The sequence below is a fragment of the Thunnus albacares genome, chromosome 22, assembly GCF_914725855.1.
Source record: "Thunnus albacares chromosome 22, fThuAlb1.1, whole genome shotgun sequence".
NCBI classification, from domain to species: Eukaryota; Metazoa; Chordata; class Actinopteri; order Scombriformes; family Scombridae; genus Thunnus; species Thunnus albacares.
The window spans coordinates 309,467-321,239 of NC_058127.1; the positions used below are offsets into that span (position 1 = coordinate 309,467).

At 45.0% G+C, this 11,773-nt stretch overlaps 1 protein-coding gene across 1 annotated transcript in view; it reads left to right on the plus strand.

The window, feature by feature from the left end:
* The window catches only part of LOC122973365 (H-2 class II histocompatibility antigen, E-D beta chain-like), a 29,095-nt gene extending 26,417 nt beyond the window's left edge, over positions 1-2,678 (plus strand). Inside the window, exons 3-6 of the mRNA XM_044340815.1 lie at positions 359-572; positions 755-822; positions 1,361-1,474; positions 2,318-2,678. Of these exons, the coding sequence (XP_044196750.1) occupies positions 359-572; positions 755-822; positions 1,361-1,474; positions 2,318-2,343 (422 nt within the window). The 3' untranslated portion in view covers positions 2,344-2,678. The remainder of the gene's footprint in view (positions 1-358; positions 573-754; positions 823-1,360; positions 1,475-2,317) is intronic.
* Positions 2,679-11,773: the final 9,095 nt, after the last annotated feature.

Here is an 11,773-nt window from a genome sequence, read left to right on the forward strand (position 1 = left end):
TACAATTAACAACATGTCAGATGGACAACGTTACGTCCTCTGAGGTTCAGATGTGAGATAAACACGCTGCTCTCATGTAAACAACAAACAAACTAGTTGAACTGCATGAACGTCACCAACACAATGACAAAGATTTATTCATCTGTTTATAACGTGTTTTAATTCACTATGAACTGGATTAAACATTCAACTGAACTGGTTTTAATGGAATACTTTTAAACACTGAAGATTATTTATTATCTCTATTTATTTACATATTTATTCGTCTAAATTAAACTTTTTTAGACTGGACTACACAAACAACAACAACAACAACAACAACAACAACAATAATAATAATAATGTGACTGTGTTGCAGCTAAGCCTTACGTCTGGCTGCAGTCGGTGGTTCCCTCTTCTGGTAACCATCCCTCCATGTTGGTCTGCAGCGTCTACGACTTCTACCCCAAACAGATCAGAGTCACATGGCTCAGAGACGGACAGGAAGTCTCCTCTGACGTCACTTCCACCGATGAGATGGCGGACGCCGATTGGTACTACCAGATCCAGTCCCACCTGGAGTACATGCCCAGGTGAGTCTGGCTGCGGGTGATCAGTAAAGGTGAGGCGGCTCCGTCAGGACGCTTCGCTGTCAGTCAGGTTGAGTTTGTGGCTGAACGTTGAGCAGAGTGATTTACTGAGAATGAAGGAAACTCAGCTCAGAATGTTGCTGCTGGAAGTTTGTCACAAACTCTGATGTTTGTTTGTGTTGAAGGTCTGGAGAGAAGATCTCCTGTATGGTGGAACACGCCAGCCTGCAAGAACCTCTGGTTACTGACTGGGGTAAAGACCTGTCTGTCTGCTCACCTGTCTGTCTGTCTGCTCACCTGTCTGTCTGTCTGCTCACCTGTCTGTCTGTCTGTCTGCTCACCTGTCTGTCTGTCTGTCTGTCTGTCTGTCTGTCTGTCTGTCTGCTCACCTGTCTGTCTGTCTGCTCACCTGTCTGTCTGTCTGTCTGCTCACCTGTCTGTCTGTCTGTCTGTCTGTCTGCTCACCTGTCTGTCTGTCTGCTCACCTGTCTGTCTGTCTGCTCACCTGTCTGTCTGTCTATCTGTCTGTCTGCTCACCTGTCTGTCTGTCTGCTCACCTGTCTGTCTCTCTACCTGTCTGTCTGCTCACCTGTCTGTCTGTCTATCTGTCTGTCTGCTCACCTGTCTGTCTGTCTGTCTGTCTGCTCACCTGTCTGTCTGTCTGTCTGTCTGCTCACCTGTCTGTCTGTCTGCTCACCTGTCTGTGTGCTCACCTGTCTGTGTCTCTACCTGTCTGTCTCTCTACCTGTCTGTGTGCTCACCTGTCTGTCTCTCTACCTGTCTGTCCTCAGATCCGTCCCTGCCTGAGTCAGAGAGAAACAAGATCGCCATCGGAGCGTCAGGACTGATCCTGGGTCTGATCTTATCTCTGGCTGGATTCATCTACTACAAGAGGAAGTCCCAAGGTCAGAGCAGGAAACCAGTCTGACCAGTCTGACACCAGTCTGACACCAGTCTGATACCAGTCTGACCTGTCTGATACAGTCTGATACCAGTCTGACCAGTCTGACACCAGTCTGACACCAGTCTGACACCAGTCTGACACCAGTCTGACACCAGTCTGACCAGTCTGACCAGTCTGACCAGTCTGACACCAGTCTGACACCAGTCTGACACCAGTCTGACACCAGTCTGACACCAGTCTGACCAGTGTGACACCAGTCTGACAGCAGTCTGACACCAGTCTGACAGCAGTCTGATACCAGTCTGACACCAGTCTGACACCAGTCTGACAGCAGTCTGACACCAGTCTGACACCAGTCTGACCAGTCTGACACCAGTCTGACCAGTCTGATACCAGTCTGACCTGTCTGATACAGTCTGATACCAGTCTGACCAGTCTGACACCAGTCTGACACCAGTCTGACCAGTCTGATACCAGTCTGACACCAGTCTGACACCAGTCTGACACCAGTCTGACACCAGTCTGACCAGTCTGACACCAGTCTGACACCAGTCTGACACCAGTCTGACACCAGTCTGACACCAGTCTGACACCAGTGTGACACCAGTCTGACAGCAGTCTGACACCAGTCTGACACCAGTCTGATACCAGTCTGACACCAGTCTGACACCAGTCTGACAGCAGTCTGACACCAGTCTGACACCAGTCTGACCAGTCTGACACCAGTCTGACACCAGTCTGACCAGTCTGATACCAGTCTGACACCAGTCTAACCAGTCTGAGCAGGGTTAATGATGAGTCTGGTTCTGTTGTTGATTTTGTTCTCGTCTCTTCTTTAATCCAGGACGCATTCTGGTCCCCTCTAACTGATCCTGCTTCTGGTCCTGGTCCTGGTCCTGGTTCTGGTTCTGCTTCTGGTCCTGGTCCTGGTCCTGGTCCTGATCCTGGTCCTGGTCCTGGTCCTGATCCTGGTTCTGGTTCTAGTCCTGGTCCTGGTCCTGGTCCTGGTCCTGGTCCTGGTCCTGGTCCTGCTTGAGCGACTCAGCAGCTGCTCTGATTCTCATAATGTTTTATATCCACTAACTGTCTCATTAACTCTGCTTCAATCAATATATTTGAGTGATCTGATTGATTAGTGTGTGATTGGTCGATTAGTTGAAGTTTTTAAACACAATAAACCTTCAGAAAACCTTCAGAAAACCTTCTCAGCTGGTCTAACCCTGATCCAGGACCAGGAGATGTTATCGTTGACTGTGCTGCTCCTGGATCAGGTTTGTTCTGGACTCTGCTCTGATGCTTTACTGTGTGAAATCAATATGTTAAATTGATTAAGTGACTCATTAACTGCTTCTGATCAATATAATCAATTATTTTAATAATTCTTTGGACTCAGTTTGATTGTTGATTTGTTTATTTCTGCTGGAATATTTTAACAATAAATAAACAAACTCAGTCTGTTGCTGTTTGTGAATATCATTAGTCAGTGGGGTCAGAGGTCATTAGGGTCAGGGGTCATTAGGGTCAGAGGTCATTAGGGTTAGGGGTCATTAGGGTCAGAGGTCATTAGGGTTAGGGGTCATTAGGGTCAGAGGTCATTGGGGTCAGGGGTCATTAGGGTCAGGGGTCATTGGGGTCAGGGGTCATTGGGGTCAGGGGTCATTAGGGTCAGGGGTCATTAGGGTCAGAGGTCATTGGGGTCAGAGGTCATTAGGGTCAGAGGTCATTGAGGTTAGAGGTCATTAGGGTCAGGGGTCATTAGGGTCAGAGGTCATTAGGGTCAGGGGTCATTAGGGTCAGAGGTCATTAGGGTCAGGGGTCATTAGGGTCAGGGGTCATTAGGGTCAGAGGTCATTGGGGTCAGGGGTCATTAGGGTTAGACAATAACAACAAACCAGAACCTTGATCCCATTGATACAGAATGAAAATATAACAGTGTAATCAATAACTCTTTCACATCAGGAATTGTTTACATCACCTGATACTACAACATGCTTCCAGACAGGAAGTCGACCAGAAAGTATGCAGGATGCAATAATAACACTGATTCATAAGAGGAGCACAGACCCACAGTTGTGTGGGAGTTATGGATCAGAGTTATTGATTAATGTTGGTGCAAAGATCTTGGCTTTAGCAACAAGATTAGAGAGGTGTCTCCCTCCACTGATCCTCCCAGATCAGGTGGGTTTTATCTTTACTGGACATCAGCAGATAATCTACGCAGGCTGTTACACCTCACACGGCAAACAAGGAATGATGCAGAACCGATGGCGGCTTCGTCTCCTTATAGAAACCCTGTCTGGCATTTACTAGAGACAGCTGGAGAAGACCTCATCAGACCTGTAACATGAATCCCTGTCATACCAACGGGTCGTCAATATGGTAAAATAAGTCACTGAAACTTAATAAAAACTCTATCATGTGATAATTGTGTGAGAGCAGGAATAATGCTAATGGAAGACCTGTTTGATGGGAACATTTACTCTCCTCTGAACAGCTGGTGTCTAAATATAATATTATATATTATTCAAATAAGTAATTGTATTACAACAGCAGACAAATCTTGCAATCAGGAGATACGGTGATCAAGTTTGAAGCTCAGAGGGGGACATCCAGGTCTTATAACATGCTTAGACAACATCAATCCCCCAAATACGAGGGTGTTGAGCTCACATGGGAAAGATCTTGGAACTGGTGTTGAAAGGGAAGCCTGGCAGAGAGTACAGAGACCACTCAGAGAACCTGGGTTACAATATGACCATCTGTTCTCTATCGTATCAAGACTATCTCTCCACCCTACATATTACATATATATGGGGACTCTGGTAGACACACCATGAGGAAACCAAGCAGACCCAGCTGCTCCTGCAGGACCCTGAAACAGCAGGTTAGTTCAAATAAGATGTTGCCCCCACCAGAGTCACCCATGTGCTCAAACAAAGGAACTTTTACAAATTTACACGACATAAACACCCATGACCAAAGCACAAGACACCATCAAGGCTTAGCTGGCCCCACCAGAGTCCAGCCGTAATGGATGGAAGACCACCTAGCCTGCCGGGCTGCAAGGCTAGCTTTGAAGAAAAAGACATCACTCTGAGCCGAGGTCCATGGTCCCAGAGGCATGGTATGTCAGGCCATGTCCTGCTGCACTGAGCCCAGCACACACTCAGTGAATAAAGGTGCTGGCTGCTGTGTTCATGCAGTAGAACCTGATAAAGGTGGACGGGGTCCACCAAGAGGCTTCCGTACAGATCTCACATAGAGGAGCACCTCTCCATGAGGCAGCAGGACCCCTCATGGAATGTGAATGCACCACTAGTAGTGGTTATTCAACCTTGGTTAGAGTTAAATAACCTCATGATAACTACAGTTATTTAATATAAAATATGTCCTGACAGTAAATGTTTACACACAGAAACAACACATTTAAAATGAATCAGATGAGTGTTGGGTGTGAATCTGTCCTCATATGATGTCACTATTCTGTGATCAGTCACATAAAGGATCAATTCACACTATAACACCTCTAGTATGAGTCCTTCCAGCACCAGGACCAGGACTACAGAGCTGAAGTATTACAGACTGGTGTTCATGCTGGCATGGCTGGGTGGTGGATCTATTCATGTGCTCTTGAAGTCTTTGGGGTCTGTGAGCTCAGACTGGTTCACGTTCATGTTGTTTAAAGACATGAATCTGTACAGCTGGAGCTGCCAGACTGTAGCTGTAACTTTGGTCACAAGGTGGCAGCGTTGAGACGGAGAACAGTTACTCTTTCTGTTAGTTGTTGTTGACCTGCAGTGATCCAGTTTATGTGAACATGTCAGACTGGTTGGAGATGAACCAGGTCTGAACAGAATCCATCACAAACCACCAGAAAGATCAACAACATGTTGTTTTATAGAAACTCTTCACTGATTGTTTGTTTGTAAAGACTCAGATTTCATGAGTCTGATCCTCAACTAAGACTTCAGATGTGTTGATGAACTTTTATCAGAAAACATTCGGTAACTAAATATGAACATTATATGAACATTACGTCATTATTTTATTCTTATTATCAGCTGAAACAACATCAGACTGTTAGTACGAAGCTTCTCATGAAGCTTCTCTTCTGCACAGATGTGAAGTCTGACAGTCTGAACATGTGACAGATATTACTGCTCCTGTCATCTTGTGCAGTATTTTGACTATTGATTGTTTTAATGTGCATGTAAATATGTAAATATGTAAACATTTAAATATGTAAGCATGTAAATATGTGTGACAAGCTAACACTTCTATCAGTGCGCATGTGCAGGAGCAGCGTACGGCAAGCGGTGAGGGACACGTGACATCCGGAGTCTGTTCACTGAAATGTTACGTTTCTGTGGCAGCAATAATGGTTTCAGATCTGAGTGTGTTTTAGTAACATGTATTATTACTATTATTATTATTATTATTATTATTATCATTATTATTATCATTATTGTTATCATTATTGTTATTATTATTGTTATTATTATTATTATTATTATTAATATTATTATTATTATTATTATTATTATTATTATTACTAGGATGAATTTATGCTGCAGGTTCAGTGTGAGAGAAGCTTCTCTGACTGAAACTCATCAGTACGTTACTTTAAATAAACACTGCTCAGTGAAGACGTGAATAACTGTTAATACATGAGAATAAACATGAATAAAATGTGAATAAACATGAATAAAATGAGAATAAACATGAATAAACAGTGAATAAAATAGACATAGATGTGAGAGCTCCTGACAGAGATCTGTTTAGATATATACATGTATTTATTTAATATATACTGTGAATATAAACATTTCACATTAAAGACAAAATTCTCCATAAATTCACATCAGATATTAATTATTGTAAAATGTTTGTCTTCAGCATCTCGTCTGATTTTAAAACATTAAAACATTTCAGTATTTTATAATCTTCTGTGTCTATTTGAGAAATAAACTCACTTTGTTTGTAAATAAACTGCTGTTTAAACAAACATCTTCTCCTGGTAACTGATGACTCATCAACAGCGCTGCTTCTGATTGGCTGCTGAGTCCAACCTGAGCAGCTGTGAATTACTGGTGTTACCATGGTGATCCAGCAGGGGGCGTCTGAGCTCCTTCAGTCTGCTGCTGCTCAACATCAAACATCTTCTCCTGGTAACTGATGACTCATCAGCAGCGCTGCTTCTGATTGGCTGCTGAGTCCAACCTGAGCAGCTGTGAATTACTGGTGTTACCATGGTGATCCAGCAGGGGGCGTCTGAGCTCCTTCAGTCTGCTGCTGCTCAACATCAAACATCTTCTCCTGGTAACTGATGACTCATCAGCTGCGCTGCTTCTGATTGGCTGCTGACTGAACAGGAAGTGAAAGTAAGGCGGGACTTTCCAGAGTGAGCAGAGACGCTGCCGATCAGATTAAATATCAATATTCAACCTTTAACACTTTCATTTTATAGTTTATTATTTACAGAGAGATGAATGTGATGTATTCAGTGAAATATTAAACAGACACAGAATAAAGAGTAAAGGTCAATACTGATTATTGATTTATTGACTGAGACTGAAGTCAAACATCTACTGATCATTTTATTACCAAACACTCTGAAACACAGTTTTATTTTTACTGTATTTCAAAAACACATTAAAATGTCAATAAAATTACAAAACCACACAATAACTTTACATCTAATGTAAAATAAGATGAAATATTTAACTAGTTTTACACTTAATATGACGTTAAATTAAGATTAATGCAAATATAAACCTGTTTTACAAAAGTATTTCAATAATAAAACAATATAAATCAAATGTTTATCATTTTATTACATTAAATATAGATTAATATAGAAGATTTTACATAAAAGTATGTAATGAAACTCAGTTTATAACAGTATATTTCTGTGTATTATGACGACCCCTCCGCTCCACCAGGTGCTCCTGTGTTCTGGTTCATCTGCTGGTTTGCTTTTGTGTTTCAGGATCCGGGTTCATCATCGGCTTCATGAGCCACACCTGGTCCCGGTGTGGTCTCGGTTATAAAGCTTGGCCTTCCACCTCTCCTCCTTCTCGACTTCCACGTTTTATTATTTTTGTAAATAAATAAACTCGTCCTAACTGGCAAACTGGTCTGGTCTCCCATATCTACCAGCCGGGCTGTGACATATGGGGGCTCGTCTAGGCTTTGTTGACCCGGGTTGGCGTGACGCCGGAGATCAGCTGTAGCGTAGTAAACTGTGCGCCTCGTGTCATGAATGAGTTGTGCAATCTGTTGTTGGGAGACATTGACGAGGGCGGTAAGTTGTTTGTTCTGGAATAATGTGAACTGCTGTAGCGAGTTGCTGATTCGGTTGAGGGTTTTACTGGTGTTGCTGGTTATGCTGGTGAGTTCTGTCGGTTCTGTGTGCGGCCGTAGTAAATCCCCGTTGTTCTGACCCGTGTTGGGCTTCAGAGCGGGTTCCCTTTGGGATTCGTTGGGGGTTGTTAGTGTGGCGGGAACGTGGCTGGAGCAGTTGTCTCGGGAGCACATCCACGGCTGCAGGTGAGTCACCATGTTTATGGCTGTCGGGCTGAAGTGTGTAAATACCCGCCACAAGTAGCACCTGAAGACCAGGGGGGAGCTTAGCTAGACTCTGGTGAGGCAGTTAGGGGGACGGGGCTGTGGTGATGTTTGGATGTGTCGGGGTCAGGAGTTATAGCTTGGTTTGTATCAGCAGGGTGGTGTTTGAGCAGGTCAGCTGTGCTGTGTTCAAGTCATGGCTAGTGTGGAGGATTTCTTGAAACCTCCGTCAGAGGAGTTATTGGAGCGCTGTTCACGTGAGCAGTTGTTGAGAATCAACGAGCATTTAAAGCTGGAAGTCGGGGACAAGAGGCTGAAGGAGAACATTAAAGCTGTTGTTAAAGCTAACCGGACTGAACTGCAGGTTGTCAGACTGTGTCAGGCTGCTGGTCCTGGACTGGGAACTTCTGATGCACCTGGTACTGGTGAGACTGGGTTAACTTGTGAGCAGAGGAAGGAGTTGCTTCTGTTACAGACGGAAAGGGAAAAGCTGGCCAGAGAGGCAGAGATCAACAGACTGGAGGTGGAGGAGCGCAGGTTGAGTTTGAGTGCTTCTGTTGCTGCGCCTGGTGGATCTGTTGCTTCTGGTTCTTTTGATGTCGCCAGTAATTTGTGTTTAGTTCCTCAGTTTAGTGAACGTGACCCAGATTCCTTCTTCTCTCTTTTCGAGCTGGTAGCTGAGAGTAGAGAGAGGTCGGACTCTGACCCAGTGAGAGCAGAGTAGACTTCCTGTGCTCTCCCTGTCAGCACGCGTTGTAACAGTAAAGCTCTTTGCACACCAAGTCCGTTTCCTTCATCTGAAATTTTGCCTCATATTGTGAATTTTTGCGACGAATATCGTAATAAAACACATCGGACTCAGTGTGCGAGGTTTCTGTCGGATGATAGATTAAAAAAACGACTTGGTGTGCAAAGACCTGAAGGTTTATGCAACAATCAAGGCTGCAGTGTTGAGGGCTGACGAGTTGGAGCCTGAGGCGTACCGCCAGAGGTTTCGGTCATGGGAGAAGTCTGGGAGGCAGACACATGTTGAGTTCACCAGGGAGCTGGTGATTCATTTCAGTCGGTGTGCTGCATTAGAAGTTGATGCTTATGACGCTCTGTGTGATCTGGTCGTTCTGGAGCAGTTTAAAGACTCTGTTCCGTCATATTGCTGTTTATATAAACAAACATAAGGTGCAGACTGCTGCGGAAGCTGCTAAACTGGCAGATGAGTCTGTGCTGGTAGCAGGTTTCATGCGTCCGGTAGATGGGAGGAGAGAGCTGGTCCTCGTCTGAGGGGGCCAGATCAGGCTGCACGGGGCCAGATGCAGGTTGACGCAACCTAAACATGCAACTACTGCAGAGGCAGAGGGCATCGGAAAGCTGACGGTCCTAAATAGTGGAGCGCAGGGCAAGTCTGCTGCGTGTGCTGCTTCTGTCAAGTCTCTGTCCTGTAATTTCTTGCCAGCAGGTCGGAGCTGAAGCAAAATGCAGGTTGGAGGAGTCGGACTTCTCAGCTTTCATGTCTGATGGCTGCGTGTCTCTAGTAGGGAGCGACGTCAACGTGCCGGTAAAAATGCTGAGAGACACCGGGGCTTTTGATTCGTATATTGTGAGCTCTGTGTTGTCTTTCTCTCAGGAAACAGATACTGGAGATTTTGTTTTGATGTGGGGGATGGGTTTGACAGTGTTGCCTGTTCCACTGCATTAACTGGTGCTAAACTGTGGGTTGGTCCAAGGTGAGGTCGCCGTGGTGCGTCCTGCACTCCTGATTGAGGGCGTGGACATCATGCTGGGGAACGATCTGGCTGGTAGCCGTGTGTGGGCCGACGGTCCACCGCCACCCAGAGTAACGTCTCCAACATCTGTTACGGGGAACCTGGATGAAAGTGCTCAGTGCTTCCCTGACGTGTTTGCAGCGTGTGCGGTAACACGGGCCAGGCGCCGTGCGGAGGTGGAGCCTGAGCCTGCGTCTGAGCAGGATGGAGCAGGGGAGAGTGGGACATTCTCTGTTGCTGTTCCTGATTCTCTTCTGTCTGTTTCTCGCAGTGACCTGGCGGCGGAGCAGAGAGCTGATCCCTCTCTGAGTCAGCTGTTTGAGGCGGTTATCACTGCTGATGCTGGGAAGAGTGCTGCAAATGGTTACGTGCTGCAGGACAACTTGTTGGTGAGGAAATGGGTGCCACATCAATCAATCAATCAATCAATCTTTATTCATATAGCGCCATATCACAACAGAAGTCATCTCAAGGCACTTTTCACATAGAGCAGGTCAAGACCGAACTCTTTAATTTACAGAGACCCAACAATTCCCCCATGAGCAGCACTTGGCGACAGCGGGAAGGAAAAACTCCCCTTTAACGGGTAGAAACCTCAAGCAGACCCCGGCTCTTGGTGGGCGGCCATCTGCTTTGACCGGTTGGGTTGAGAGAGAGAAAGAGAGAGGGAAAGGGGGTGGGGGGACAGAAGAAAAACAATCACAACAACAAACAACAACAAGCACAAGCAGCAACAGTCAGGGAAGGATGCCATCAGGACTGTGAAGGACCGCGAAGGCTCGGCCCGGGAGTCAGGTTTTCCTGTGAGATGAGAAAGCACAAAAAACTCAGAGGAAGAAGCAAAGTTATTGACATGCATTGATGTTAATGAATGCATACAGATGGAGAGGAGGAGGAGGAGAGAGGAGCTCAGTGCATCATGGGAAGTCCCCCAGCAGTCTAGGCCTATAGCAGCATAACTAAGGGCTGATCCAAGGCGAGCCTGGTCGGCCCTAACTATAAGCTTTATCAAAAAGGAAAGTTTTAAGCCTACTCTTAAACATAGAGAGGGTGTCTGCACCCCGGACTGAATCCGGTAGATGGTTCCATAGAAGAGGAGCCTGATAGCTGAAGGCTCTGCCTCCCATTCTACTTTTAGAGACTGTAGGGACCTCCAGTAAGCTGCATACTGGGAGCACAGTGTTCTAGTGGGATAATACGGTATTATGAGCTCTTCAAGATATGATGGTGTCTGACCATTAAGGGCTTTGTAAGTTAGGAGAAGGATTTTAAATTCTATTCTAGATTTTACAGGAAGCCAATGCAGTGAAGCTAAAATGGGAGAAATGTGGTCTCTTTTTCTAGTTTTAGTCAGAACACGTGCAGCTGCATTCTGGACCAGCTGGAGAGTCTTTAGAGACTTGTTAGAGCAGCCTGATAATAAGGAATTACAATAATCCAGCCTAGAAGTAACAAATGCGTGAACTAGTTTTTCTGCATCTTTTTGGGACTGGATGTGATTTTTGTGATATTACGTAAGTGAAAAAAGGCAGTCCTTGAGATTTGATTTATGTGGGAGTTAAAGGACATATCCTGATCAAAGATAACTCCCAGATTCCTTACGGTGGTGCTGGAGGCCAGGGTAATGCCATCCAGAGTAGCTTTATCATTAGATAATGTGTTTCTAAGGTGTTTAGGGCCAAGCACAATAACTTCAGTTTTATCTGAGTTTAGTGGCAGAAAATTGCAGGTCATCCAGGTCTTTATGTCGTTAAGGCATGTTTGGAGTTTGTTTAACTGATTGGGTTCATCTGGCTTCATTGATAAATATAATTGGGTATCGTCTGCGTAACAATGAAAATTTATGGAGTGTTTCCTAATAATATTACCTAAAGGAAGCATATATAAGGTGAATAGAATTGGTCCAAGTACAGAACCTTGTGGAACTCCGTGTCTAACTTTTGCCTTCACGGAGGATTCATCATTAACATGTA